At 42.6% G+C, this 27403-nt stretch overlaps 1 protein-coding gene across 3 annotated transcripts in view; it reads left to right on the plus strand.

Moving 5' to 3' along the window:
* The first annotated feature begins 785 nt into the window (after positions 1-785).
* Positions 786-27403, plus strand: part of STK25 (serine/threonine kinase 25) — a 33243-nt gene continuing 6625 nt past the window's right edge. Inside the window, exons 1-9 of one of the 3 annotated variants that reach the window (XM_061636658.1) lie at positions 790-950; positions 1945-2055; positions 12480-12710; positions 16537-16593; positions 17033-17141; positions 19600-19757; positions 25379-25564; positions 25815-25960; positions 26542-26656. In XM_061636658.1, the coding sequence (XP_061492642.1) occupies positions 2026-2055; positions 12480-12710; positions 16537-16593; positions 17033-17141; positions 19600-19757; positions 25379-25564; positions 25815-25960; positions 26542-26656 (1032 nt within the window). In that variant the 5' untranslated portion in view covers positions 790-950; positions 1945-2025. Of the gene's footprint in view, positions 951-1099; positions 1199-1944; positions 2056-12479; positions 12711-16536; positions 16594-17032; positions 17142-19599; positions 19758-25378; positions 25565-25814; positions 25961-26541; positions 26657-27403 lie in introns of those variants that run through there. The other 2 variants (XM_061636659.1, XM_061636660.1) reach the window with 2 other exon arrangements.

A 27403-nucleotide genomic window follows, 5' to 3' on the forward strand; every position in this document is an offset into this window, starting at 1 on the left:
ATGTAAGCTGCCTCAAGCATTTGTCTGAAAGGTGAGATATAAATGCCAAAATATTTAAAACGCAAATAACCAGGTATAGTTTCTCACAAAAATGATGGGAAATTTAGCTTCATCTTGGAAGTGAGGAAACAGCTAATTTAATTTTTTTTAATTTAAAAAATGACAAAATTTATATACTGCTTAGAACAAAAGTAATTTTAATACACTAATACCTACTAAAATCACATGTCAGTATGACTGCATAGTGAACATTCTACCAATTCTAAACTGTCTATGACGGTCAAAGGAAACAATATTTGCTCCTTATTCTAGATCCATTAGAGATGTCAGTCATTCAGGATCTCTAACAACCACCAGATGTTGCTTCTTTGATATACAGGCAATATTTGTAAGGAATGAACGGACCAGTCAATGAAATAGATTCACAGTTGATCCAGGATAGGTAACTGAGCTGAGAGAACCAGGGAAACACCATAGCCACAAAAACAGCAATAAAGTCGTCATCTCCTAACGCCCGTCATTAAGTATAAGAGACCGTTGTGTGACATTTCGCTGTAGGCAAAAGCTGCATTACTCAACGCCGCCAACAGAAGGTAGGAAAGAAAACTAAGCGCGCAAACTGTGAGAACGGTAACCTTCCTCCTGGGCCCTCAGAACTAAGCCTAACAAACTACCTTTCCCAGAAGCCCTAGCTTTCCCAGCTTGCCTGCTCCGCCTTCTCGAGATGCATGCTGGTTATTACAGTCCTGCCTCGACCATTCTGTAGTGAGACGCTGCCAGCAAAAACTACATTTCCCAGCATACCAGGCGGTAAGGTAGATTCCGGCGCATGGCCGTTCTTGTTCTCCCTACCTCTCCTGCAGTTACTGATACGAGTTCAGCGTCCTGAGGTGCTGCGCGCGGAGCTATTATAATGGGACGACTGGGTGGGACGGACCCCCGGAGTGCAGGTGAGGCACGAAGGACATCGGAGCTGCTCTGGCGTCTGGGGGAGGGCGGGTTGCTTGGAGCAAGGCTGGCGGCAGCGGCAACCCCTGTTGCCATGGCAGTTGTGTCTGGCGGCTGGGTGGAGCTCTTATGGCTGGGGGCAGCAAGGCAGGAGGGCAACTTGCCCCCTGTGCATCTCCTATTGGATGCACACCTTGACTGTTCCTGCAATCCACAATCCACTTAGTTCGGATTAGGTTCCCATGACTTTGTAAGAGCTTGAGTAAATTTGTAGGAAAGAGGCTTTGTTTTTCTTTTCTTTGCTGTTCCGTGTGCCCTATGCTTCTCAAGGTTAGAAAATATGGGGAGGGACTGCTTTGTGAGTTGCAACCCGTGTCATGCTGGATACAAAAATTTATTCCGGATGCGGATAGAAGTGGATGGCCTCTCCTGCACCAGAGAATTGGTTTCGATCATCTGTTTTGGTTTTATTCTTTTAAAGGTTTAGCGGCTTGGTCACACTGAGCAGTAAACTCCTCATTGGGCTTTGCTTGGGCTCCGCTCCCAAGTGGCAAAGTTGTCTCCACTCAGGAATCTGTACATTCAGTTTGTGTTAATGATAATAAATAATAATTTCATGTGTTTTAACCTCCCCTTTTCTCCAGTTCAGGGTGATAAACCTGGATATGGGTTTCCCCATCTCATCCTCACTACAACCTGTGAAGACAGGCTGAGGGAGAGCTCAATTGGTCCCGGGTTACCCGTTGCATTTAATGTGTTGTCCAGGAGATAAATAGGCTAAGGCTGCAATCCAATACATGTCTACTCAGAAGTAAGCTTTATTGGGTTTAGTAGGACTTATTCCCAGGGAAGTGTGTATTGGATTGCAGCCTAAATCTCTTTCCTGGCAAGAGTAGGGTTGCATGTTTAAACAGTTATTTAGCTTCTGTGGTGCAGTGGAGTCAGTTCACAGGAGCCTTACAATAATAATTGGCTGCATTTTTGTATTTTTTATAGTTTAAGTGATCCATAGAAGAGAGCACATTTTAATTACTGTGTAAGAAGATTGGTGCATGGGTGTTGTGCTGATCTGCAGCCATGGCCCACCTGAGGGAATTTACCAACCAGGTAAGTGAGAATTGAAGGCTATTCTTGAACCAAACTAAATGAAACTAAAGCATCTAAGGAATCCAACAAAACTTGCATACTATATGAGAAACTGATCAAGGTGCGTATAGCCTGAGTACATTTCCTACTTAAACCATCATGTTTAAGGACTGTTCAGGTTCCTGACAGAAAAACAAACAAAAAAGACAATGCCTCAAAATAATACTGTAAATTTGATTTTTATAAAATAGTAAAATGCACAACATGTCTTGGTAAAACCTTATTTTTGGCCACTTAACAGTTTTCCTGTTGAGGCAATATCTTAGTGTCCTGCCTGTGACACTTTTTCCAATACAATGCAGCCGAAAGGATATTCTATAAAAATCTGCTTCCTGATAGCATCTTGCTTGATAATGCAAGGTTGGCTCTTTTTAAACGAAAATTGCAAAGATGTATTGCATCTCTTTCTCACATGCTAAATACAGCTTGTTTTCTTGTTAAAGATAATGGAATGATGGGAATCTGCAGAAGCCAGTTCCTTCTGTATTTAAGACAAACATGAGCACAGCTTTGTGTGCTAGCTACTTGTGCTCAAGTGTGGAATTCAATGTAAGGCACAAAACTTTGTATTCTTAGAATCATAGCTTTTGTTGCATTTCTGGTATTTATGGCTTGGTAGCTCTGCAGATCTTTAGAAGCTTGAAGAAGGGAGCAGGATTTCTCTTTACTTTTTCCAATGACTACATCACCTAACTTCAGGTCTGGCACAGCATCGTCCTCCTCCTTCTCCATCAGAATGGAGGGCTCAAGCACATGTGCCAGACAGTACAGTAGGATTATGTAGCCAACACCAAGGTCCTACTACTGAGCTAGAGTTTTAGAACGTGGCACAGCTGTGACTGGAGGAGTGAGTGGGGTATAGCAGCTCCTTAGCCAGGAAGCTCAAGAATGCAGAGTTATAGCTGCTGGGAGGGAGACCAGGAAGGAGTGAGACATAGAAAGCAAGAGTAGTGGAAAGGCCTGGAGACAAAGGATGGCAGCACAGACCCAGCAAGTAGAAAAGAGAGGGGACTTGGGGTGCAGTAACCCAACTCAGAAAGAGCAAGAAGACTGAGGGGAGATATGATAGCACTCTTGAAGTACATGAAAGGTTGTCACATAGGGGAGGGCCGGGATCTCTTCTCAGTCGTCCCAGAGTGCAGGACACGGAACAATGGGCTCAAGTTGCAGGAAGCCAGATTTTGACTGGGCATCAGGAAAAACTTTCTAACTGTTAGAGCCATAAGACAATGGAACCAATTACCTAGAAAGGTAGTGGGCTCTCCGACACTGGAGGCATTCAGGAGGCAGCTGGACAACCATCTGTCAGGAATGCTTTGATTTGGATTCCTGCATTGAGCAGGGGGATGGACTTGATGGCCTTATAGGCCCCTTCCAACTCTACTATTCTATGATTCTATGAGAGCAGACAGATGAGCCAAGCCCAGGGCAGAAGGGAGCAATGGGGCAAAGGAGAATGGAGATGAGGCAGTGAAAAGGGCCTGCCTCAGAGGCTGGGCTAGGAAATTTCCTTTGAGACTGAGGGAAGACAGGAAGAGGAGGGAGTTGCTGTCTCAGTGACCTTGGGGACTATGGGTGAGAGAACTCACCATTTATATGTCCTTACCTGTCAAGCCAGTCCATGCTAAAGCATCATGTTACCCACTGGTTTCTGGCAAAGGGCTGTGCAGCTGAAGAAAGTTCTTGCCTTAAAGGGGTGCTGTTCAATTCTTTGTGACCTGAACAAGCCAGTGAAGCTAAATCCTGTAAATCCTTCAAGGTAACCACTATTGCCTACCAGTGTCTTTTTGATTATTTGATATGGACACAAACAGTTGTGACATGCCTCAATCAGCAGAGGATGTCACAGTGATGGAGAATGCTGGCACAGTCCCAGAGAGTGCCCCCCTCCTGGTTTTGAAGACAGGTTATGTTGGCTCTCAGGCCTACAGAGGGTGCCAGCCCAGGAACAACAGCAGCTTTTTCAACAGCTAGCACTCCAGCAAGTCCTATTGCTATAGCAGATGTTTATAGCTTAACAGCAGTTGCAAATATCTGAGTTCCCAAAAACATCTCCTTTGAATGCAGTATTTGAAGGGAGAAGGATTGTGGCTCTATGATAAAGCTCATCCTTGGCATGCGGGCGGTACCAGGTTTAATCCTGACATCTCCAGGTAGAGCTAGGGAAAACGTCTGCCTGAGTCTCTGGAGAGCTATTGCCAGTCAGTGTAGACAAAACGGAGCTACATTAGTCAAACGCTGTATAAGGCAGCTGCCTGTGTTCATAAGCATTTGTGTAATGCTGACTCCTCCTCCGAAGCACCTGGATTTGGTCACTTTAAAACATGAAAAGTTATTCTGCCTAGGTCCAACATTTATGTGTTACTTTGTTTTGTGCTTTGTATCAAACATTTTGTTGTCAGTTCTTCACACCTATCATATCCTGATTTTAAGCAACCAAATGAATCTTGGGAGAACAAAGCATTGTCTTTCTGCAAACTATATGCTTGAACTATACATCTCATTCAACCGGCACAGCAACACTGGGCAGCCTCTCAGAAAGGACTGGGTAGCAAAAAATTATCTTCAAAGTGGTGGATGGGTTCATTTGGGCCTGCTTCCTGGTACATTATGTAAATATTAAAGGTCTCTTTTTATTCCTGAGGGTGGTTGACTAATAAAAGGTGGAATTTGAAGCTGAGAAATACTGTTTCAGTTTTAACCACTTCACCATACAATCTCTGCTCCCCACCCTTCCCCAGACACACGCTTTCTTTTTTACCACCACAATGTGCGAGGTAAGGATGAGAAGTCAGGAGCCAAGGAGCATATCTGAGGGAAGGCAGTCGAGCAGCATCAGGGCCCAAGAGACAGGCAGAACCATTGAGGTCACTGTTGAAGGCAGGATTTTTCTGTGCTCTTGTTTTTATTCTTCAGTGATCAAGCTAGGTTCCTTGGGTTATTCATCTAGTCAGTTGGCTAGGATGCATCACGCTTCATCTTCATGTATGACCTTCTCTTAGGTGAGTTTTTATTGTCCTGCTGTTTTTTCATAATAAATCATAATATTTTCCTTGGATTCCTCCTCTGACATCTTTTCTCTAGCTTATGAGATGTTGGCTTATGGCTTACTTCAGACTTTCCTAACTTGGTGCCCTCCAGATGTTTTGTAATACAACTCCCATCAGCTCCAGCCAGCACAGGAGTAGTCCCAAGACATCTGGAGGGCACCAGGTTGGGGGAGTTTGGTTTACTTCCTCTCCTCAGTTTCTTGTGCTCTACCAGTCTTTCTCCCCTCCTGTCACTTACATTTCACTTTCCTATATTTCCAGCATGTATTTTTTCATAGGCCTGTCCTGTTTGGGTGTTGCTATGGAGATAGGAGGATGTTTGGTTGCCCACTTCTGCCCTGCTGTCAGAAAACCCTCTTAGAGAAATCTTGAAATCCATGTATGAGGCCTCCTGTTTGTGGGCATGTGCAGTTCTTGTAGGAGAGGCTGTTTACTTCTTGTACCCTGATCAAAGGTTTCTTAGTGGCATCAGTTTAATTGGTAAAGATAAGAAGCAGTTGCCTTTGCCTCAGATTAAGATCTTGGGTAGAGCTGGAACTGAAACAGGTGTGATCCTTTTTGAGTACATATTTATAAGCAGGTTGTGCTATTCTGTAAGCACGCACACACACACACACACGCGCACACGCGCACACACACACCCTCTGGTGTGGAAAACCCATAAAAAGGGACAGTTTGAATCTGCTCCAAAAAAAATAAATCAGTTCTGCACTAAAAAAAGTGAAATTGGTATATATTAAGCTAATTATCAACATATAGATTGTTTTAAACTTGCTGACCAAAGAGGAGGCAATCTGGAGTAAGGGTTCTAGTCTCAACACAGTGGCACGAATGCTGGTAGAAATCAATATACCCAATCCTCCTTTAGGACAGCCTCCCTTAAGGCCCGGAACTGCATCTAGGGAGTATGCAAGGAACTTATTCAAAACCAAAGCCTCCCCGCCCCATATCTCTTGTACCATAATGATGTTGAATTTGCTAATAAAATCCCCGAAATGATGATCAAGGGTTTTATTGGACCAACCAGCTATATTCCACGATAGAAGTGTTAGCTGCCTGCTTGGTTGAATGTTTTTTTGTCAACTTAAGTTGGTAGGAGCCCCTCCTATGTCAGCGATTTCAGGGCTAATCAATTCCTTCTCACAAGTCAGTGACAGGGCTACGCTTGGGTGATCCTTGTGTGGTAGGCTCCGATTATCTTGGTTGGCTGACATAGTATCAACGTGACGTATAAGCTTGTGACTTCTCCATATAGCTTTCCTTGGGTCAAGTGGATCTTTCTCTAGACTTACGATTGCTTCCATCGTGGGGCTTAATCTGCTGACATTTGAAGAGAGTTTGTTGTAAAGTTCACAGAGCAGTTGTCCTCTCCCCAGGTCCAAGTTCCTCTTCATCTAAGTATCATGTTCAGCCAGTGATTGGACCACGAAGGAATGCAGGTTTCAGTAATTATATCATGGGTTTATTTCTTCTTAGGGCAACCTTTCCCAACTAGTGGGCCACCAGATGTTGTTGGACCACAACTCCCATCAGCCTCAGCCAGCATTGCCAATGGTCAGGAAAGATGGGAATTGTGGTCCAACAACATCTGGTGGCCCACTAGTTGGGAAAGGCTGTCGTAGGGGATCTGGGTTTATTATTAGGTGCTAATAAATTAATTTCTGCTGTAACCAGGTGAACTGAAGGGCTGCTCTGTGCTGCAGTAAAGGGTTGTCCTATGAACTCTCCCTTTTTTGGACTGGTTATCATCTGAGAAGGAGCAAGTGGCTGTGAATCCAGATAATCCTCTGTATTAGTTATAGGTCTGGTTTGCTTATTGTTGGGCTGAACTGGGTTAGGAGCCACTGGCTCAGCAATCACACCTTTGTTATTCATAGAACCTTTTGATTCTTCCTGAATGTTAACTAAGGAGGTCTTTAGGCGCTCAAGTCTTATTAAAATCTCATTTTGTGCTTGTAAGGGTAAGTTACCAAAAGAATCTAGTATCTTTTATCTATATGTTGATAATTAACATTTATTTGCCCCCACAGCTACAAAAACAACAGATTAAAGAAACCTGGGCTAAATTAGAAAAATATTTAAATAATATGACAGAGCTGTACCTAAGTGTGCATGTGATATAGCAGGAGATTTTAATGCCAGAATAGGACAGAATGATGCTGCTTTATACTCTATAATTTCCACGGTTGCATGCCTGAATTGGAGGAAACCCAGGTATTACCTGTCAGACAGTCTAAAGACAAAGGCTGCAATTTTACAGGCCTCTATCTATCTCAAATGATATGCAGACTAGGCTTCGTCATCCTGAATGGAGGTACACAAGGCGACATGGATGGTGAATTCACATATGTATCTGCTTTGGAGGCCTCTACAATAGACTATTGTTTGGTCTCATACAGTCTGTTAAATCTGGTGACTAGATACACGGTGGGCTAACGTATTGAGAGCGACCATCTTCCACTAGCGCTCTCTTGATTGATTGATTGATTGATTGATTGATTGATTGATTGTATTTATATACCGCCTCATAGCCAAAGCTCTCTGGGCAGTTTACAATAACTAAGCCTTAGTAATCAGATTAGTTATGCAGAGTATGCACCAGTGTTAAATACAGAGTGTGAAACTAGAACGTCATGTGAGGTGGTCACCTAAGTTGGTGGAAACTCTCAATGAACTACTGAACTCAGAAGGGTGTCTTAGTTAGCGCAATGAAAAATAAAATTGCTACTAGGCGCCCCCCTTCTTGATCCAAATATTGGTACGATCATGAGTGTGTCGCTATGAAAAGTTCTCTAATAGCAAAAAACAGATCATACAGGGAACTGAATTTGCCAATGCTCCCTGCAGAATGGTTTGCTCTAAAGAGGAGTTACAAAGGCTTAATAAAAGAGAAAAAGAAGCAGGCTCAGAGAGAGTTATGGCAAAGCCTGATCAAGGCTTCGAGGGCAAATGACTCTGTAACTTTCTGGAGATTGGTCACCAGGGGCTGGCCAAATTCAATTGCTAATATAGATTACCACATATTTGCATCTACCTGGGAATTACATTTCAGTAAGATGTATGCATCATCACAGCCCTTCCAACAATTAACAAGGGATTATATAAAAAACGTCCCAGAGTGGCCTCCTGTCTCTATCTCTGAAATTACCAGTTATATTGCCAAACTTAAATCAGGTAAAGCCCCTGAGGCTGACAACATCTGTGCTCAGATGCTGAAGACAAATGTTGATTGGTGGGCCCCAGTGTTAGCGATGTTATTTACGTGTATTGACCACTCAGCATGTATCCCCAAAGATTGGGGGCTGGCTATAATTATCCCAATATGTAAAAAAGGAAATAGATCAAACCCAGATAACTATAGACCAATTAGTCTATTGAGTATTGTAAGTAAGCTGTATGGCAGACACCTACAGGAGAGGCTTTCAGATTGGATGGAACAGGAAAACAGGCTGGGATTAGGGCAGGGTGCTCTACAATTGATCAGGCTCTCATACTCCCAACACCTGACTGAAGAATATATATCATCACCAGGAGGTACCCTATATGCAGCTTTTATAGATTTTAAGTTGGCTTTTGACCTGATCCCATGGGATAGACTATGGGAAAAATTTGAGGCCTCTACAGTCGACAGGCGCTTACTAATACTAATCCACAGACTCTTATGAAAACACTCGCTTGCAGGTAGAATGTGACCGACTGGGGCATATGTCTGGCCCTGTAGCTACTTTTAATGGAGTCAAACAGGGCTGTATTTTGGCCCCAACCCTGTTTAACTTCTACATCAATTCCCTGGCTGAAAATCTAGTAGGCACTAATTTCCACCCTCCCAAATTGGCCTTTAGACCAGTGTCAATTCTGCTTTATGCAGATGATGCTGTTCTTTTATCTCTAACATCAATAGGTTTGAGGCGCCTCTTAAGGGCTTTGGATTCACATTGTAAAAGGGAACTGATGCATATCAATTACACTAAGACCAAGTTATTGATTTTCACTAAGAAAAGAATAAGGCATAAATGGCAGATCAATGATCATATAATTGAACAGGTTACATCATATAGATATCTTGGAATAACATTTCAATCTTCAGGTTTCTGGAATGCCCAAATTAACAATGCAGTTACGAACGTCCAGAGGAATACAAAGGCTCTCCTTTTTTTCTTTTTTACCACAGGGGGCCAACACGTACCATCAGCTATTCAGGTATTTGTAGCCAAGATCATAGCACAAATGTTATATGGCTCTCAGTTATGCATTATAGCAATTTTGTGCCATTTGAAAAGATCCAAACCAAATTTCTGAGAGCTATCCTGAGAGTGCCAAGCTGTACACCTAACATAATTCTTCGTTTAGAGGCAGGACAAATTTCCATAGAGGCCCGAGCATGGCTGCTTAAGTTAAATTATTGGCTGAAGCTATTTTTCCCGTGGGATTGGCCCCTTTGATGCTTACAGATGCCTTCCAGTCCAAGCGGGAAAAAACGTTAATAGCAAAATTACAGAGGCTGGGCTTTGCCCCCGATGCATTATTGGCCCTAGGATACCCTAAGGCCAAAGCAGCTATTAAGCAACGTATCTAGGACATTGAACTTTAAGAACATGTAGGCTCAGCCACAGCTTATCCAGATTTCAGGGACAAGTTGGTGACATTTGCACAGGCAAATTACTTAATTAATCAGTCCCAAAATATAGGAAGGCTTTTACGTTAGCCAAGCTTAATGTCCTGTCTTCTGCCCTCCCTGAAGGGAGATTTAAGAGCGTCCCCTTCTGCAAGCGTCAGTGCCCTTGTGGGTCGGGGAGGTGGAAACAATTTGTTACGTGTTGTTTTATTGTTCCTTTTACCGTGATTTTAGAGTTATTGTTATTACTCCGATTTTAATAAAAATCCCAGGTAGATCGGATTTATTTTACTTGGAGTATTTGTTATCTGACCGGAACCCCCAGGTCACAATAAAAGTAGCCAGATTTTTTGCAGCAGCTATCGATTGTCGAAAAGTAATAATTAAACAATTCTTTTTAATTTTTTAATTTTATTGTTTTAATATGCAGTAAGAGGGTATCTCACAAGAGTGATTATGTTTAATGCTTCCTTTAAGTATTGTTGTGCATTAGTGTATTTGTATAGGTTCAGTTTGGTCTATGACCGTAAATAAAATCAATCAATCAATATTAAGCTAATTAGCATATTTCAGAGTAAAACTGTTATTTTTAGAAGGTTTATACTCTGTCAATCAAATGTAAGTACTGTTTACAACAGCGTGTCTTGATTGAGTGGCAGTAACATGGACATGATGTTATTAAAGCCTCTCCTAACTTCTCTGGTGTGCCTGCTGTTGCTGTTCTTGTGCGGTCTGTGTCAAACCCAGGAGAAACAGCAACCCTTCTAGATGTAACCCGTCCCCTGAAGTATGCTGTTGAATGTTACTGTTGCTATAGTGTTGGTCTTCTTTTCTCACAGGTCAAATGGGATGTGGCTCCTGCCTGTTCTCTTAGTTATAGGGCAGCTATGAGGTGTGTATGGGTGGGGGTAATATTACATCATCTCCCCAACTTTCAAGTGACCCTGCTGCTGTCATCCATATCAGGTGACCTTATTATGGCATACGTTGTTTTGGGATTAGAGTCTACTTCATCAGACCACTTTCATCTGATGAAGCAGACCCTAGTCCATGCTTGTGCTGTCATAAATGCATGAGATGTTTAGGCTGTACAAAACTTGTTTTTGCTGTAGCAGACTAACACAGCTACCCCTCTAGAAGGTATGAATGCTAAGTTATTTTTAAGCGCTTCTGTTCACAGTGCTTGTAACCTTTACAGAAACCATGGTAATGTGGGTCAGTGTTATCTTCACAATGCAGATGAGTGGCTGAGATATAGTAGCTTGCCTAAAGTTGCCAATTGAGTATGGACAAGGAAAGATTTGAAGCAGTATCTTCCTGGCTTCTGGTTCGTTCTTGGATCCCTTTGACACACTAGATAGAGATTGGCAGGTACACTCCATCAAAGTTTGATCGAGCTGGATTTTCTACCTCATTGACTGCCCAGTTTCCAGTGCCTGCGCTTGAAGTTTCAGATCCTGAAAGTTGGTTGTATTCCAGTGGTTTTGGAAACTTTGGGTACTGTAGGGCTCAAGCTCGTGTTACAAGAATGATATCAACATGCTGTACTGGCACAGGAGACCTTTATGCATGTGTGATGAAGTCTACTACATCCCTAAAGCCTTGTTTGTGTTGCAGAAACCCATCAGATTTCAGCAAATCTTAAGTATATTCCAGTGATATAGGTGGAATTGTAAATTTGCTACTGAGTTCTGGGCTTTCCTAGAAGCCAGAAACATCCCTAGTAAATGTGTTTCCACTCAAAAGGTTCAACACCTTGAAAATGGAGCCAAGTACAAGTTGTTGCACAAACATGAATTAAATGACAAGCCATTTGGGTGATTCCATCTTTAATAAACCTTGTGTCCGTGCTGGTAAAGGGATGACTGATGTTGGCCTCTCTGGTACACTAGAGCAGCAAGTTTACTAGGAAGCAATTTCCACTGAACTCAGTAGGACTTATGATAGAGCATGTTTAGGAATGAAGAAAATATCTGAAGGATCAGATAAAATGACCAGACTGTCTAGACTGGTATCCTGTACAAGAAGTGGCCAACCAGCTGCTTCCTGGAAGCCCACAAACAAAAAAAATATAGGGAGTGACCCTATCTCACTGTTGCCACCACCTCCCGGTCACATTGCCCCTTGAACATGAAAGTTCTGTTCAGCTATCATGGCTAATGGCTGTTGATAGAATACTGATCCATGAACAAATCTAATCTCCTTTTGAAATCATCAAAGCTGGTGGTTATCTCTAAACCTTGTGGTAGTGAATTCCATAAGTTAATTATGTACTGTGTGAAGAAATTCTGTTTTCTTGAGTGGAAGATAGGAATCTGCCTTATACTGAATCAGACCATTGTTCCATCTAGCTCAGTACCATTTACACTGACTGGCAGCAGCTCCTCCAGGGTTTCAGGCAGGAGGCGCTCTCAGCCCTACCTGGAGATGTTAGGGGTTGAACCTGGGATCTTCTGCATTGAGCTATGGCCCTTCCCCTCATGCTTATCACTTTTATTTGATAATCCTCCGTTGTCATAGTATGGGAGAAAGAAAGTTCTCTAACTCCATGCATGCTTTTTGAGCTGTTAGCGCCTTTATCGTTAGAAGCGAGTCCTATGCTAGATGATAGGATGGTGTTAACAGATGAATCAGAAAAATGCGCCCCTGCTATTTAGAGTGTTAACAGATTTTTTTTTACTTCTTCTCCTCCCCCACACCATTTATTCCTATTGACTCAGCACTCTAGGGTTGATCCAGAGGAACTGTTCACAAAGCTGGAGAGGATTGGTAAAGGGTCATTCGGGGAAGTGTACAAAGGAATTGACAACCGTACCAAGGAGGTGGTAGCTATCAAGATAATTGACCTAGAGGAGGCAGAGGATGAGATTGAAGACATCCAGCAGGAGATAACAGTGCTCAGTCAGTGTGACAGTCCCTACATCACCCGTTACTATGGCTCCTACTTGAAGGTAACTGAAGTTACCAGGGCAAGCTGCATCACAGTACTTGTGGCATAGTTATTCCTGAACAGTATTGCAATTTATGCACTGAAACAGGAGGAATGTGTTTAGTGGTGAACTTTGTTGTAGGACATGGTGGTTGTTTTGTCTTTGCTATAATAACATGTGGAGTTTTGCAGGAAAACCTCTGGAGGAAGGGAAATGGAACAGAAGACATATATTAAATCACTCAGTGGTCTCCAAGCACAGTGAGAAGGCTCCTTTAGAACAGGTGCAGAGAGCCTTTGGCCCTCTACGTGTTGCTGAAATACAACTCCCATCATCCGTGGCCATGCTTGCTGGGGCTGATAGGAGTTGTAGTTCGGCAACAACTGCAGGGCCAAAAGTTCCCACTTTAGAGAGAAGTTCTCCATTCTTACCAGGAATGTCCTAGGTTTTTGTTATCAAGTGCCTTGGAAATTCTACTTATCTATCAAGAATTAACATGGAAAATCAGAAGCACATGTGAAGGATTCGTGTATTAATTACAGCATGGACTTCCTGAAGCTTTCCCCCTTTTCCTGAATCTGTAGTTGATAGGTGTATAACCCAAAACTTTATTCCTGATATGATCCAGCACCATCTCACCTGAAGGTGCATGATAGTGGAGAATGAACTTTGTTTCCACAATACAAAATTCATCTTTTTTCCATAAGAGGGGTTGCAATGAGGGAGGCTGTCATTTTACATAGCAGAGGTAGGACTGCCCTTTTGTTTTCTTACCTTGAAACTTTTGCATGACACTATGATGCATTGCTGGCTTGTCATGGCTGACATAGTCGGAGCTCAGTTGGAAAGGAATTTTACAATTTTATTTATTTATTAAATTTATGTCTCGCTCTTCCTCCCAGAAAGAGCCCACGGTGGTAAACAGAACACTAAAAACACTGTAAAACATCTTAAAAACAGACTTTAAAATATATTAAAACAAAACAGCTTTAAAAACATCTTTTTTAAAAAAAACCTTTAAAAGCGTCTTAAAAAGCAATTCCAACACAGACACAGACTGGGATAACTGCTTGTTGAAAGAAGGTCTTCAGTAGGCACTGAAAAGATAACAGAGATGGAGCCTGTCTCATATTTAAGGAGAGGGAATTCCAAAGAGTAGGTGACACAACACTAAAGGTCCACTTTCTATGTTGTGTTAATAAGATGGTATCTGCAGGAGGCCCTCGCCTGCAGAGCACACCAGAACCTTGAGCTTGGCCCGATAGCTAATGGTCAGCCAGTGCAATTCTTTCAGCAGTGGGGTGACATGTTGCCGATAACCCTGTCCCAGTGAGCAGTCACGCCGCCGCATTTTGCACCAGCTGCAGCTTCCAGACCAACCTCAAGGGTAGCCCCACATAGAGCACATTACAGTAATCCAGACTGGAGGTTACCAGTGCATGGACAATAATGGTCAGACTATCTTGGTCCAGAAATGGCCGCAGCTGTCTTACCAGCCAAAGTTGGTAACAGGCACTCCTAGCCACTGAGGTCACCTGGGCCTCTAGCGATAAAGATGGATCCAGGAGCACCCCAGACTATGAACTTGCTCTTTCAGAGGGAGTACGACCCCATCCAAAGCAGGCAACTGACCAATTATCCATACTTGAGAACCACCAATCCACAGTGCCCCCGCCTTGCTAGGATTCACACTCAGTTTATTGGCCCTTATCTAGCCCATGACCAAATCCAGGTACCTGTCCAGGGCTTGCACGTCCTCTCCCAATTCAGATGTTATAGAGAAATAGAGCTGGGTATCATCAGCATACTGCAGACACCTTGCCCCAAATCTTTTGATGACCCCTCCCATTGGGGACAAGATGTACTCTGCGGCACCCCACAGCACAACTGCCAGGGGGGCAAAAGACAATCGCCCAGTGCTGTTCTCTGAGAATGACCCTGGGGGTAGGATCGGAACCACTGTAAAACAGTGCGTCCAATAGCCATCTCACCAAGTCGGTGCAGAAGGATACCATGGTCAATGGTATGAAAAGTTGCTGAGAGATCAAGTGAGAATAACAGGATTGCACTCCCCCGTCCTTCTCCTGATAACAGTCATCCATTAAGGCGACTGATTCAGTCCCATAACCAGGCCTGAACCCAGATTGGAATGGGTCAAGATAATCTGTTTTATCCAAAAATACTTGGAATTGCTGCACCACAGCTCTCTTGATCACCTTCCCTAAAAAGGGGGTATTTGTGACTGGGTGGTAGTTGTTGCATACCAGTGGGGCCATTCACAATGGCTGCTGCAACTCAAACCACCACGTCATGCTTAAGGTCATCCTTGTACTACCTCGGAGCACCTTGACACAAGAATCACATTTTTGGAGGTGGCTGGCTCTTTACAGTGTTGTCAAGAGTTTGAAGATGCCAGAGTGTCTTAGTAATTGCTATAGCAAGACCTGACAGGTATAATCAAGGTATTTCACAGGACATTCTCAGTTCTTGCTAGACTTATAGTTGGGACATAAGAAAATAAGAAGAGCCCTGTTGGATCAAATCAAAAGCCCATCTAGTCCAGCATTGTGTTCTCACAATGCCAACTAGATGTTTATGGGAAGCCCACAAGCGGATCATGAGTGTAATGTCACTCTCCTGCTCCTGTTCCCCAGTAACTTTGAGGCATACTGTCTCTGATACTGGATGGTAATATAGAGCTATTGTGGCTAGTAGCTATTGATCACATGTTAGAATTCTTTTCCCATACAATGTTTCCCTACAGATGCATAGGTGTGTAAGGGAGAAAGCTAGACTGGAAACATTCATCCTGACATGCCACTTCTCTCTGAATATGAGGGTGTTTTTTTTTTAATATATAGTGAAGTATTTAGACTTGTCCTTCCACCACAATCACCTGCAGTCTGAAATGGAACAATCCATCAAGAGTTGTACCATGCAATTACTTGTGTAATTCATCTCTAAAAACAGCAAAAATTGTTACCAGAAATGTGGTTCATGATGCTACTGTGCCTTTCAGGCCTCATTCTGGTACGTTGCAGCTGTACCAGGGATATAGGGCTGCAGAGGGCATCAGATGTGTGCTTTTCCCACTGTTTTTAAGACAAATTGGACTACTGCAATGCACTATACGTGGGGCTGCCCTTGAAAACGGTTCAGAAGCTGCAGCTCGTGCAGAATGCAGCGGCCAGATTAATAACTGGAACCAAGCGGTCGGAGCATATAACACCGATTCTGGCCCGCTTGCACTGGCTGCCTATATGTTTCCGGGCCCAATTCAAGGTGCTGGTTTTAACCTATAAAGCCTTACATGGCACGGGCCCGCAATACCTGATGAAACGTCTCTCCCGATATGAACCTACCCGTACACTGCGCTCAACATCGAAGGCCCTCCTCCGGGTGCCTACTCAGAGAGACGCCTGGAAGGCGACTACAAGAAAGAGGGCCTTCTTGGTGGTGGCCCCCGAACTATGGAACACCCTTCCTGACGAGGTTTGCCTGGCGCCTACATTATTATCCTTTCGGCGCCAGGTGAAAACCTTCCTCTTTGCCCAGGCATTTTAATGTTTTAATGTTTAATATTTTTAACACTCAATATATTAATATTTTAGTATTTGTATTTGATGTTTTAACAGACAGTGATATGATACATCCTTTTGTAACTTGATGACCAGTTGGTTTTTAAATTATATGTGAAGTGTTTTTATTTGATGCACACCGCCCAGAGAGCTTTGCTATGGGCGGTATAAAAGTTGAATCAAATAAATAAATAAATAAAATAAACCAGATGGATTTAATCTTGAAATGGCTGGTATTGCTTTCACAGACCACCTTCTCTAATTCACAGGGCACTAAGCTGTGGATAATTATGGAGTATTTGGGGGGTGGCTCAGCATTGGATCTAGTAAGTACCTTTTTATTATTCAGTTCTAATACCTTACCAAGATTCGTCCTGAAACATAGATTTTAAGTGAATTCAACATTGGGTCCAGGAAGTACAATCTCAAATCTTCATTTAGAACTGCCACATCCTATAGACTCCTCATATCATTCAACAAAATACATTTGTGCCAGGTGGTTATGAATATCTCAATACTTAATAAGTAATTGGAGCTCAGCTTGGGGATCTCTGATCCTGCTTCAGTTCATGTATAAGTACATGTGCACACAACAGCATTCTTCTTTTCTCTTTTTCTCCATTCTCCCTGTAAATGACCATTACAGACACCCAAATTAAAAGTTTTGTCAAGCATAGGAGACTAAGCAGTTTAGATTAGAATGTCTTTAATTGTCCAATGTACCTCACTCATTCCCTGGCCATCTTTCCTACCTTTCTCTTGTAGCTCAAGCCTGGCCCTTTGGAAGAGACCTATATTGCCACCATTCTCCGAGAAATTCTAAAGGGTTTGGACTATCTTCACTCTGAGAGGAAAATCCACAGAGATATCAAAGGTCAGGCTCTCAAAACATACATCTCTGTTCTTTCTTGGCAGTTCTTTCCTGAGGCCATTGAAATCACAATTGTGATTTGCTTGCACTGACATTCTCAGGTATCTAGGCCAGATTTTTTTAATTTACATTTCTATGATCATCCCTTAAATCAAGGAGTATGAATTCTGACATGCATGTGTGCACCTAGTCTGCACATGTGTGCAGAATACTTCTGAAGAATACCAGCTCTGCCCTCCCCAAAGTACAAGTGTTGTGGTTGTGGGGGGAAAAGCTGAAACGAGAGCAGTATCTGCTATGGAGCAGAAGCTAGAAGTAGTCTAGCTTCCATTTGTCAGATAACATTTTTAAAGGATTTAATCATTCTTCAGAAATCTAAGACTCTGCTGTGAATATGGATGCTTGAATTGGGAAATTGTAGAAACATTTGAGCCACTAGTAAAATAAATTATATAAGTTTCTTACTCAATCAGCATGACAACACTTGTTTTAGTTCTGAATTCTCTTAAAGTCCTACTGAAGCTAGGACTTGATGAGGGTTCTTGGCGTTAAGAGCCTTAACATTTGTCACAGGTTTAGCTGGGATTTGTAGAGTATGTGTGAACGCATCAGGGGTAACTAATCTGTTTCAGCCTGAGGGCCACATTTGCTGCTGGCCAACTCTCAAAGGGGTTGCCAGCAGTAGGTGAGCCCAAAGGAAAAGTGGGCATTGCCTCCCCGCACTGACTTTGTCTCTGTCACACACACAGAACACACACACATACACAACACATACGGTCACCATTGTATGTCATATGCACAGATGTAGAATACTGTGGTTCCAGGATGGAAAATGCAGCCTCGATTATCATGCAATGCTGAAAGCTACCGCTACTGGAGTAGAACATCATGAGGCCGGTGGTTTCCCAACTGCCCGCTCTAGCAAAAGGAATATCTAGTGGATGAGAAGAAAATAAAGCAGTCTGCATTTGTCCCAAGGTCTCCCCTTGATCTCTTTCCCCTAGTCCCCTCAGCTGGAAAAAAACTTCCTGCTCATCACCCAATGGAAACAATCTCTGTGCAGCACTCCAGAAGCACATCATACAGCAATGATCAGGGCGTAAAGCTGAAGGGAATTGGGGTGGAAGACAAAAGTGGCTACAGAATAGCTGTACCCAAAAGGAAACTGCAGTTCATGTGGTTCTTTTAAAAAAAAAAATTGCAGCAGTGCCAGCACCAATATTGTCAATGCTGCTATGGTTGCCTCAACAATCCCCCCCCTTTTTGCCACCACCAGTGCTAACACTAAATTCCAGGGGAGCCTGATGGGCCAAAAAAGGAAGTTGGGAGGAGCCTGGATCAGGCCCATGGGCTGCCAGTTCTCCAACCCTGGTGTACATCATATGTGTGTGTATGTTCAACAATTCCCAAATTATCTTCAGTATAGGTTTTTTGTCAAGTGATTTTTATAAAGGCCTTGATGTAAAATACATGGGGTCACAACCTGCAAAATCTTTGTTAATTTATTTATATATAGGCTTGCATACCGCACAACGAAGTGTCTAGGTAGCAGCAAGTGGTGAATTGGAGGCAGCAGGGAGAGGCACAGAGCTTAAAACCAAGTCCTGTACTCCCTTGCAGAAGCAGCTGTCTGCCAGGAGGCTTCTGTTGCTGGGCTATCTGGGAGAGGACTTAACATTAGGACTAGACCCCGTGAGGCTTCTTTGCATCAGTCTGAGTGGCTGCAGCTCCCCAAACGGGAACTTTTTATTGTTGCTGGGAAAGGAAGAATAAAAGCCAGACCTCCTGGGTGCAGGGGGTTGCACTGTTGACTGGGCAAACGCCAGTGGGGGAGACACCAAAGGGCATTGCCTGGTTGGGTTGCTTCTTCAGGTTGCAATGAGGGCAAGACCTTACCCCCCTTTCAGTTAGTTTTACAGAGGGTAATTGTTTTTGTCCAGGACTGCCTGCAGCCGCTCCACCATTGCTTTCTCCAGTAGCTTGACTAAAAAATGTGTGTGCGTGCGTGTGCTCGCGCTATGTACAGCTGTTTGGTAGTTGCTCTGTAACAGTGGGTCCAGGGGTGGACTTCTGGAGGAGTGGCTGCATCATTATGATATAGAAAAGAGAAGTAAAGGAGGAGAGGAGACTGAGAATGGAGAGCAAGGTGGGGTGGTAGTATAAACAAGACTTGGTAGTTCATGCAGGGTGAGAACATAACCCTGATAACCCAGTTGCCCAGTTTGTGAAGGCATGAAAGGTAGAAGATTGAGCCAGTTTTCAGAATGTTGTGCCTTCATTTGTGCAGTTGCTTAAGGCACTCTTCCTGTGTTCCACTCTGCCAACTTGGGAATTAACACAAAACAGTTTGCCAGGCCTTCGGAAAGGGATCATTTCCTACTGCAAAAGAACATATTTCTCTCTTTGAAAACCCCTTTGATTCAGGTGCCTTTATGATTGTTGTTGTTTTTTGTACGAACAGCTGCCAACGTGCTACTTTCAGAGCAAGGGGATGTGAAACTAGCTGACTTTGGTGTGGCTGGCCAACTGACAGACACTCAAATCAAGAGGAACACCTTTGTTGGGACTCCTTTTTGGATGGCGCCTGAAGTCATCAAGCAGTCAGCCTATGACTTCAAGGTGAGCTGAGAGGAGCAGGGGAGAGTGTACATGTCCATCAGCTCATCAGTTGGAATGCATGTTATCCTATCAGGTGATGGCCTTAGGCCAGGAAGAACAAACGAGGCACAAGGGTGAAGGATGGGCAATCTGCAGCCCTAGAGCCATATGTGTTTCCTTTTTTTTAATAATAATTTTTATTATTCAAATTTTCATAAAAGAAACACAACAAAATCAAACAACAAAAACAATACAACAAAAATAAAAAGAAAAACTTGACTTCCGATTTGTCACAGATCAGCTATAAGTATATAATATATATCAAACCTGTCCCCTAAAACATACGAAATTCACTTTTTTCCATAGTCTATCTTAATTAATTGTCAAATCCCATTATCATCATTTCATTTTTTTCTTTCAACAAAAAGTCCAAAAGAGGCTTCCATTCCTTAAGAAATGTATCTGTCGTTTTTTCTCTGAGAAGGCATGTCAATTTGTCCATCTCTACTAAGTCCATTAATTTCAATAGCCATTCTTCCGTTGTTGGTATTGATTCCATTTTCCACTTTTGTGCATATAATAATCTTGCTGCCGTAATCATATATAATATTATTCTTCCATATTTCTTTTCCTTTTGTTTATCCATAAAAGCCAATAAAAGAAATTCTGGCTTTGACTGAATATTTATCTTTAAGATTTTTTGCATCATCCTACCTATCTGTGCCCAAAATAATTTTGCCTGTTTACACGACCACCACATATGATAAAAAGATCCTTCTTGTTGTTTACATTTCCAACATACATTAGAAACATTACTATACATTTTTGACAACTTTTCTGGAGTCATGTACCAGCGATACATCATTTTATAAAAAATTTCTTTAAGATTATAGCATAATGTAAATTTCAAACCTTTTTTCCACATATTTTCCCATTGAACCATTTGTATATTATAACCAAAATTTTTTGCCCACTTGACCATACACTCTTTTACTTGTTCTTCTTCCATGTCCATTTTCAATAAAAATTTATACATTTTTGCAATTATACATTCATCATTTGTACACAAACCTATTTCAAAATCAGATTTATTTATTTCAAACCCATACATTTTCTTATCCATTTTGTATCTTTCTAACAATTGTAAATAGGCAAACCATTGAGAACTATATCCATATGTGTTTCCAAGTAATGCTATACTCACCAGTGGACACACAGTGCCCTCTTTAGTTTTCTTGCAGAGAAGGTGCTTTTCAGAGATACATGCATGTCTGCACACACACTTGCACAGCTTAACAAAACAAAACTGAAAAGTCACATTCACAGCTAGAAGTGCAGGCTACTATATCAGATGAAAATGCTATTAACAAATGTTTATAGCCTTACAGTGTGTCAGGTATCCAAAATATCCAGATCTATGGTATAGTCTGCTAACTTTAAGCACATACTCACTGATAGGCAAAAATCCCTTACGGGTTAAGAATGTACCTGCAGGCAACAGACATTTCTACCAAACTTTAAATAGCAGGGAAATTGGGCACCTATAGTGAATGCACCAGGAGAACAGCAGACCTGACCTCCTCTCTGAGATATTGGACTGCCCTACAAATTTGTAAAAATGCAAACACAATTTGTATTTTTTGTAATTTGTAGCAACATATTGTAGTCTAATTTTACATCAAACTGCAGTTTCAGGTTCAGCTGTTAATACACCCAAAAATAGAAATAGAATATAATCTCCAGTTTGAAACAGAAAAGGCTGTCTTCAACATTATATGACATTGACCAATAAAAAGGCTTTGAAATTAATAAAAATAAATTTGACACAGATTTCTAGGATGAATAATGAGAGAAATATAATTTTCTAGATTAGTTTCTAGACATAGTAACACAGGAAAGAAGCAAAGTAAGAACACCAACAAACATATAAAAATGTAATTCTTCATCTTTGGAGATGCAGTCGTGATTGCAGGTGTTGCCACCACTCACCATAGAGGCATGTTACCAAATTCTTCCAAGCTACACAGGAAGTGGATTGGACTGAAAAAGACCAATCCAAATTGTGTTTGCATTTTGACAAATTTGTAGGGCAGTAGAGAGGAGGTCAGGTCTCCTGCTCCCCTGGTGCATTTGCTATAGCTGCCCAATTTCCCTGCTTTTTAAAGTTTGGAAGAAATATCTGTGGGCTATAGGTGCGTTCTTAAACCCTAAGGGTTTTTTGCCTATTGGTGAATTTCTCTGCTGTTTAACTGGGAGGCAAGAAATGGGATCCTGTGCAAGATTGCTGAGAATGGATTGATCATTTGCATGCTTATTGAGTTCAATGGGATTTACTCCCCTGCAGTCATGCTTAGGATAGGTGAACCTTGCCATGGGGGAGGAGGAGAGGGGAGGGCTGGAGTGGACAGGAGAGGAGAAAGAAGAAAGGGGGGAGAAGAGGAAGGAGGAGGGGAGAGATGGGGAGTGGAGGAGAAAGGCAGTTCTGATGTTTTTCATGCTTATTGAGTTCAGTGGGATTTACTCCCCTGCAATCATGCTTAGGTTAGGTGAAACTGACTGTGGGGGAGGAGGAGAAGGGGGGAAGGAGGAGGAAGGGAGGAGAGGGGATAAGAGGGAGGGGAGGTTTGATCATTTGCATGCTTGTTGAGTTCAGTGGGATTTACTCCTGTGTAGTCATGCTTAGGATAAGTAAAACTGACCTGAGGGAGGGGGAGGGGAAGAAGGCGAGGGGGAGGGGAAGCTGAGGGCGGAATGGGAGGAGATTGGGTGGGCAAAGGGAAAGCTCCTTTCTTTTCCAAAAGGAAAACTTTGTGAACAGTATCTTTGCTTTTCAGCATTTCCTCCACCTTTTTATTCTACAGCAGACAAGTGTAATCCCCCACCCAAATTTAAACCAAAGCTGTCCCTGGTTACATCCGCACCAGAACATTTATTCCACTTTAAACAGTCATGGCTTTCCCCAAAGAACCCTGGGAAGTGTAGTTTGTGAAGGGTGCTGAGAATTGTTAAGAGATGCCCTATTCCCCTCACAGAGCTACAATCCCCAGAAGAGGGGCTGACTGTTAAACCACTCTGGCCACTGGAGCTTTGTGAGGGAAATGGGAGTCTCCTAACAACTCTCAGTACCCTTCACAAACTACACTTCCAAGGATTCTTTTGAAGAAGCCATGACTGTTTAAAGTGGAAGAGATATCTGGTGTGGCTGTGACGATCCCACCAGCTGGCTCTACCTGTGATACTCCCACCAGGGCCACCACCTGTCAGGATCTCATTTTTTATTTGTTCTCTCACACGCTCTAGCACAGATCTCACAAGTTCCCACAGCTAGGCAGCACCACCAGTCACTCCCTGTAAACAATACTGCTAGAGACTTCGCCTTAGTCTCCCTATGGCTTGTTACTTTGTGTCTGGGTGCCCTTGCTGTCCACAACCCCCTTGTATCTTTGTCTATAAAGTATACAATCCTGGGTTGCTCTGGATACTTGACGATGTTACAATATCTCTTCACCGCTGCCACCATTTATTCGATACTGTTTCCCTCCAGCCTTGGTAATTACCCTGCCCTCCCTTCTGGTCTGTGTATCCCCAGCCAAGGATCAGGCTTTTGGTAAACCAATAAAAGTATTTATTTGATAACACCAGGTAATAACAAGATTACTTTAGGAATGTTCAACAAGCGTATGGTTTCATATAGTGTCACTCTTTGTTTCCAGTCTTATATATTCTGCCTAAATACCAGCCAAATACAATCCAACCGTCCCTCAGAACTCTGCCAACCAACTCATCCAAATGACTCTCACGACTCTCACAACTCCCCCCGACTCAACTGTCATCCTCTCATTTATACCTTCAGCCATTCAAACACTCAGCCAATCATCATCCAACATTCTCCAGCATTCTAGCCCATGTACTCCCCCCTCTCACTCAGTCACTTACCATATACCCGCACTTACCATATTTGCAGATATTAAAATACAGGGACATCACAGTGGCCCCCTGATTAGGCAAGCCAAACAGCTGTTAGTCTGGCTTTTAGGACATTGACAGTTGGTTCTTACTGAGGAGACTCCAGTGTTAAATTTCTTAAATTAATTAAAAGTCAGCCATGCATTTTTTTTAACTTTTAAGCTGCAGAAAATGAAGGTCAGAGTATGGAGCAAGGTCAGTAATAGGAATACAGGTACTCTGTGAATATGGCTGATTTTTAATTAATTTTAACTAATTATGAGACCAGTGACAGAAAAAAGTCCAACAAAGGCCTGGATTTTTTTCTTGTTTTACACTTTGAACTCTCAATTCTCTCTGAGTGTTTTGTGTATCGCCACGAAAACTTAAGAGGGTTGTTAAGCAAGCATTTCTGAGTTCAGGACTACAAGTTTTGTAAGATTTTGTTAAAGAGCTTATGGGACGCAGCAGAATGGCATGGGGGGTATTTTCAATTTAACATGGCGGAATGTGAAAAAACCATGCTGGTTTTGGTATACAGCCACTTTTGTGGCTGTATAATTAAAAAGAGTCAGTAATATGTATTTATAAGATTTCCTACCTGCTTTTCACAATAAGGTCCCAGAGTGGGTAACAACAACATAATATGCCATTATAAATACAGATACAATAGTTACAATGATAAAAACAAGTAAAACTGTTCCAGCCAGAACAAGATAGTATAATCATCATCCCCTATATATTTGTTTGTTATTCACAACATTATCAAATCTTACCTGCATCCACTGCAAAGAGGGCCACTATCTTATTCGTGTTGTTCGGTAAAACAATTCAGTTTAAATTTTGCTGGCCACCTAGCCATTTTGTTCAAATGGTCCCAGGCTATGGTCTGAAGGCACATGAGGCCAGCTCCCTGCTGAAGCTAAGCAGGGTCAGGTCTGGTTAGTGCCTGGAAGGGAGACCGCCTGGGAACCAAATATAAGCCGCCTTGGGTTTCAATCATGAAAAGAAAGTTGGGGTATAAATGAAATGAATGAATAAATAATAAATAAGTATGCACCCGATAGTGGCTCTTAGGGGGCTTTCTTTGTGTCCCTCACTCTTGTAGAGTGAGCAAGACCTACTTTTTCCACCCTGCAGAACATAGCATTTTCTCCATTGCAATATTGCTATACCACCTAGCTTTCACTGCTGTGTCCATGTTTTGAAACTGGAGAGCACAAAAAGCTGCCTGCAGGTTACAAGATTTCACATCTAATATATAGGTTAATTGCAGGACTACTTAATAAAATAAATAAAAGGGGAGATTTTACATACATGGTAACTTGCCGTTTCTTATTCCTGTCCAATATACAGCAGGCCAGATTATTTTCACTTTTAGTAAATCATGGCTTAGTAAAAACTTTTTGCTCAGCTGCCCCTGTTCAAAAACTTACGAATTTGTGTCAGTCAGAAATAACAACCTTGGATGTCATTTTACTTAGACGTAGATTAAGGAGACACCCACGTGATAAGCACACACTTGCATACGGGATACAAAAGCTGAGTAATTCTGGGAGGCAAGTTGAATGATCAGAGTCTGCAGAGGAGTCCTCTTTTCCTTTGAATTGGGATCAAAGCTTATGTCAATGCAGTGTTTGTCTCCATGTGCCAGGGTAATGCTGAGTGTTCCCAGTTCATTCTCATTTTTCTTCTAGGCAGATATTTGGTCCCTTGGAATTACTGCTATTGAACTGGCAAAGGGAGAGCCTCCAAATTCTGACCTGCATCCCATGAGAGTTCTCTTCCTGATTCCCAAAAATAACCCCCCGACCCTGGAGGGGCACCACAGTAAGCCCTTTAAGGAATTTGTGGAAGCCTGCCTCAACAAGGACCCCAGATTTGTAAGTGGTGTTGCTGTCTCTTCTCATAAGCAGAGTCTGAGTGCTGGGTCAGAGATCTCCTGAGAGTCAGGAAACTGCTAGCTAGAAGAGCTCTGAAAGGCTTGTCCTTTGGAGGTGAGGCAGTAGGAAAGGGCAGAGCAGGCCTGAGAAATTTTTAAAATGAAAAGACTCCTCAAAAATCAGCAGTGGTGGCTATTTTTCTGTTCGGGCTTCTGCCAGCTAAAACACCATATCCCTTCTCTTTGCACAGAGACCCACTGCAAAAGAATTGCTAAAGCACAAGTTTATCACACGTTACACCAAGAAAACATCATTTCTCATGGAGCTCATTGACCGGTACAAACGTTGGAAGTCAGAAGGGCATGGTGAGGATTCAAGCTCAGATGACTCTGACATGTATGTATTTATTTATTTAAAAGCATTGGCAAACCACTTAATATTTTTAAAATCTCTAAGCAGTTATCCTGCCTTGAAAATCTGTCCTCCTTTTCTCTTCTTCCCTCTCTCCCCACCAAGATAGTTCAGATCTGAATAATCAGATCAATCAATTGCTCACTTGTTTCTTTACAGAAAAGTTTCTTTACAGGGCAGACTTTGTTTTTGCTCCTGTCTCTGCTTCTCAGCAAGCCACATAAAAACTTACTGGTTCACCTTACATCCTTTATTGCTACAAATACACTGTTGCTTCCATTTTTAAAAATATAATAACTGAATGGTGGCATGAAATAAGAGTGCCCAGTTCTGGGCTTTTGTGTTGGTTTTCTGCTGGGGAAAGTGGGAGCTCTCTGTACTTGGTACCAAATATGTTCTAGCCCCTTGATATACTGGTTGGGAAACAGCAGACGCCGAGTTTGTGATGGCGTGAGATCAAGCTAGACACTCCTGCAATTGTAAAAGCCCTGCCCCTGTCCCCCAGCAAATGTTGGCCCTCCTCTGTCCAACACAGTCTGAATACCTCCATGTCTCTTTATTTCTAGGGATGGAGATGCAGATGACAGAGATCAGGGACCCATCTGGACTTTCCCACCCACCATTCGTCCAAATTCCTTGAACAAGCTGCACAAAGGGATGCCTCATCATGGGGCTCAAAAGGTCAGTGTGGTGTCCATTGTGCTGAGCAGGGACCCAAGCCAGTGGTGGCCAGGCTGAGGGACTGAGCTGCTCCATCTGTGTGTGAGAATTGTAGTCTCATTACCCTGATGATATAGCATAAGACAATGGCTTACTTTAGATTTTGGGGTTTGTGCTTACTCTGTCCTGGTTTTTGTTGACTCATTGAAGATTCCCTTTAATACAGTACAGCTGTACTATGGGACAGGGGCAGGGAATCATTTTGGCTTGGTGGGCCATCATTATCTGTCCCCACCCCCATGGGCCATCAGATTGACAGGTATATTGTCCCACCTGTCAAAAGTCCCTTGTGTAGTGTTTCTTGGGAACCACATTGCAAGGAGCTTTGTCAGCCCTGTGTTCGGCGCTTGGGAAACATCAAGCATTGGGCTGGCAAAGCTGCTTTCTGTAGAGAATGGCTGCTTGATTGAGTTCCCCACCCAATCCGGCAGGCTTGAACACTGCCTATCACCTGATGGGCGGTGCCTTCAATCCTACTTTCTGCAGGGATTGGCTGAGCGATAAAGTTCCTCATCTGATCCAGCTGTGTGTCCACCTGTCCCACACCTGATGTAACATATGCTGTCAGCTGTGGGTCGAGTGGACATGGTTTGGGGAAAACAGCCAAATTGGGACCTGTGTTGGGTCAAATTTGGCCCATGAGATGGAGGTTCCCACCCAATATAGTATGTTTGCTGCAAATGGTAATCCTGCTGTTGGTTGGTGCTG

This window comes from Rhineura floridana, chromosome 7, assembly GCF_030035675.1.
Source record: "Rhineura floridana isolate rRhiFlo1 chromosome 7, rRhiFlo1.hap2, whole genome shotgun sequence".
In the NCBI taxonomy this organism is placed as follows: domain Eukaryota; kingdom Metazoa; phylum Chordata; class Lepidosauria; order Squamata; family Rhineuridae; genus Rhineura; species Rhineura floridana.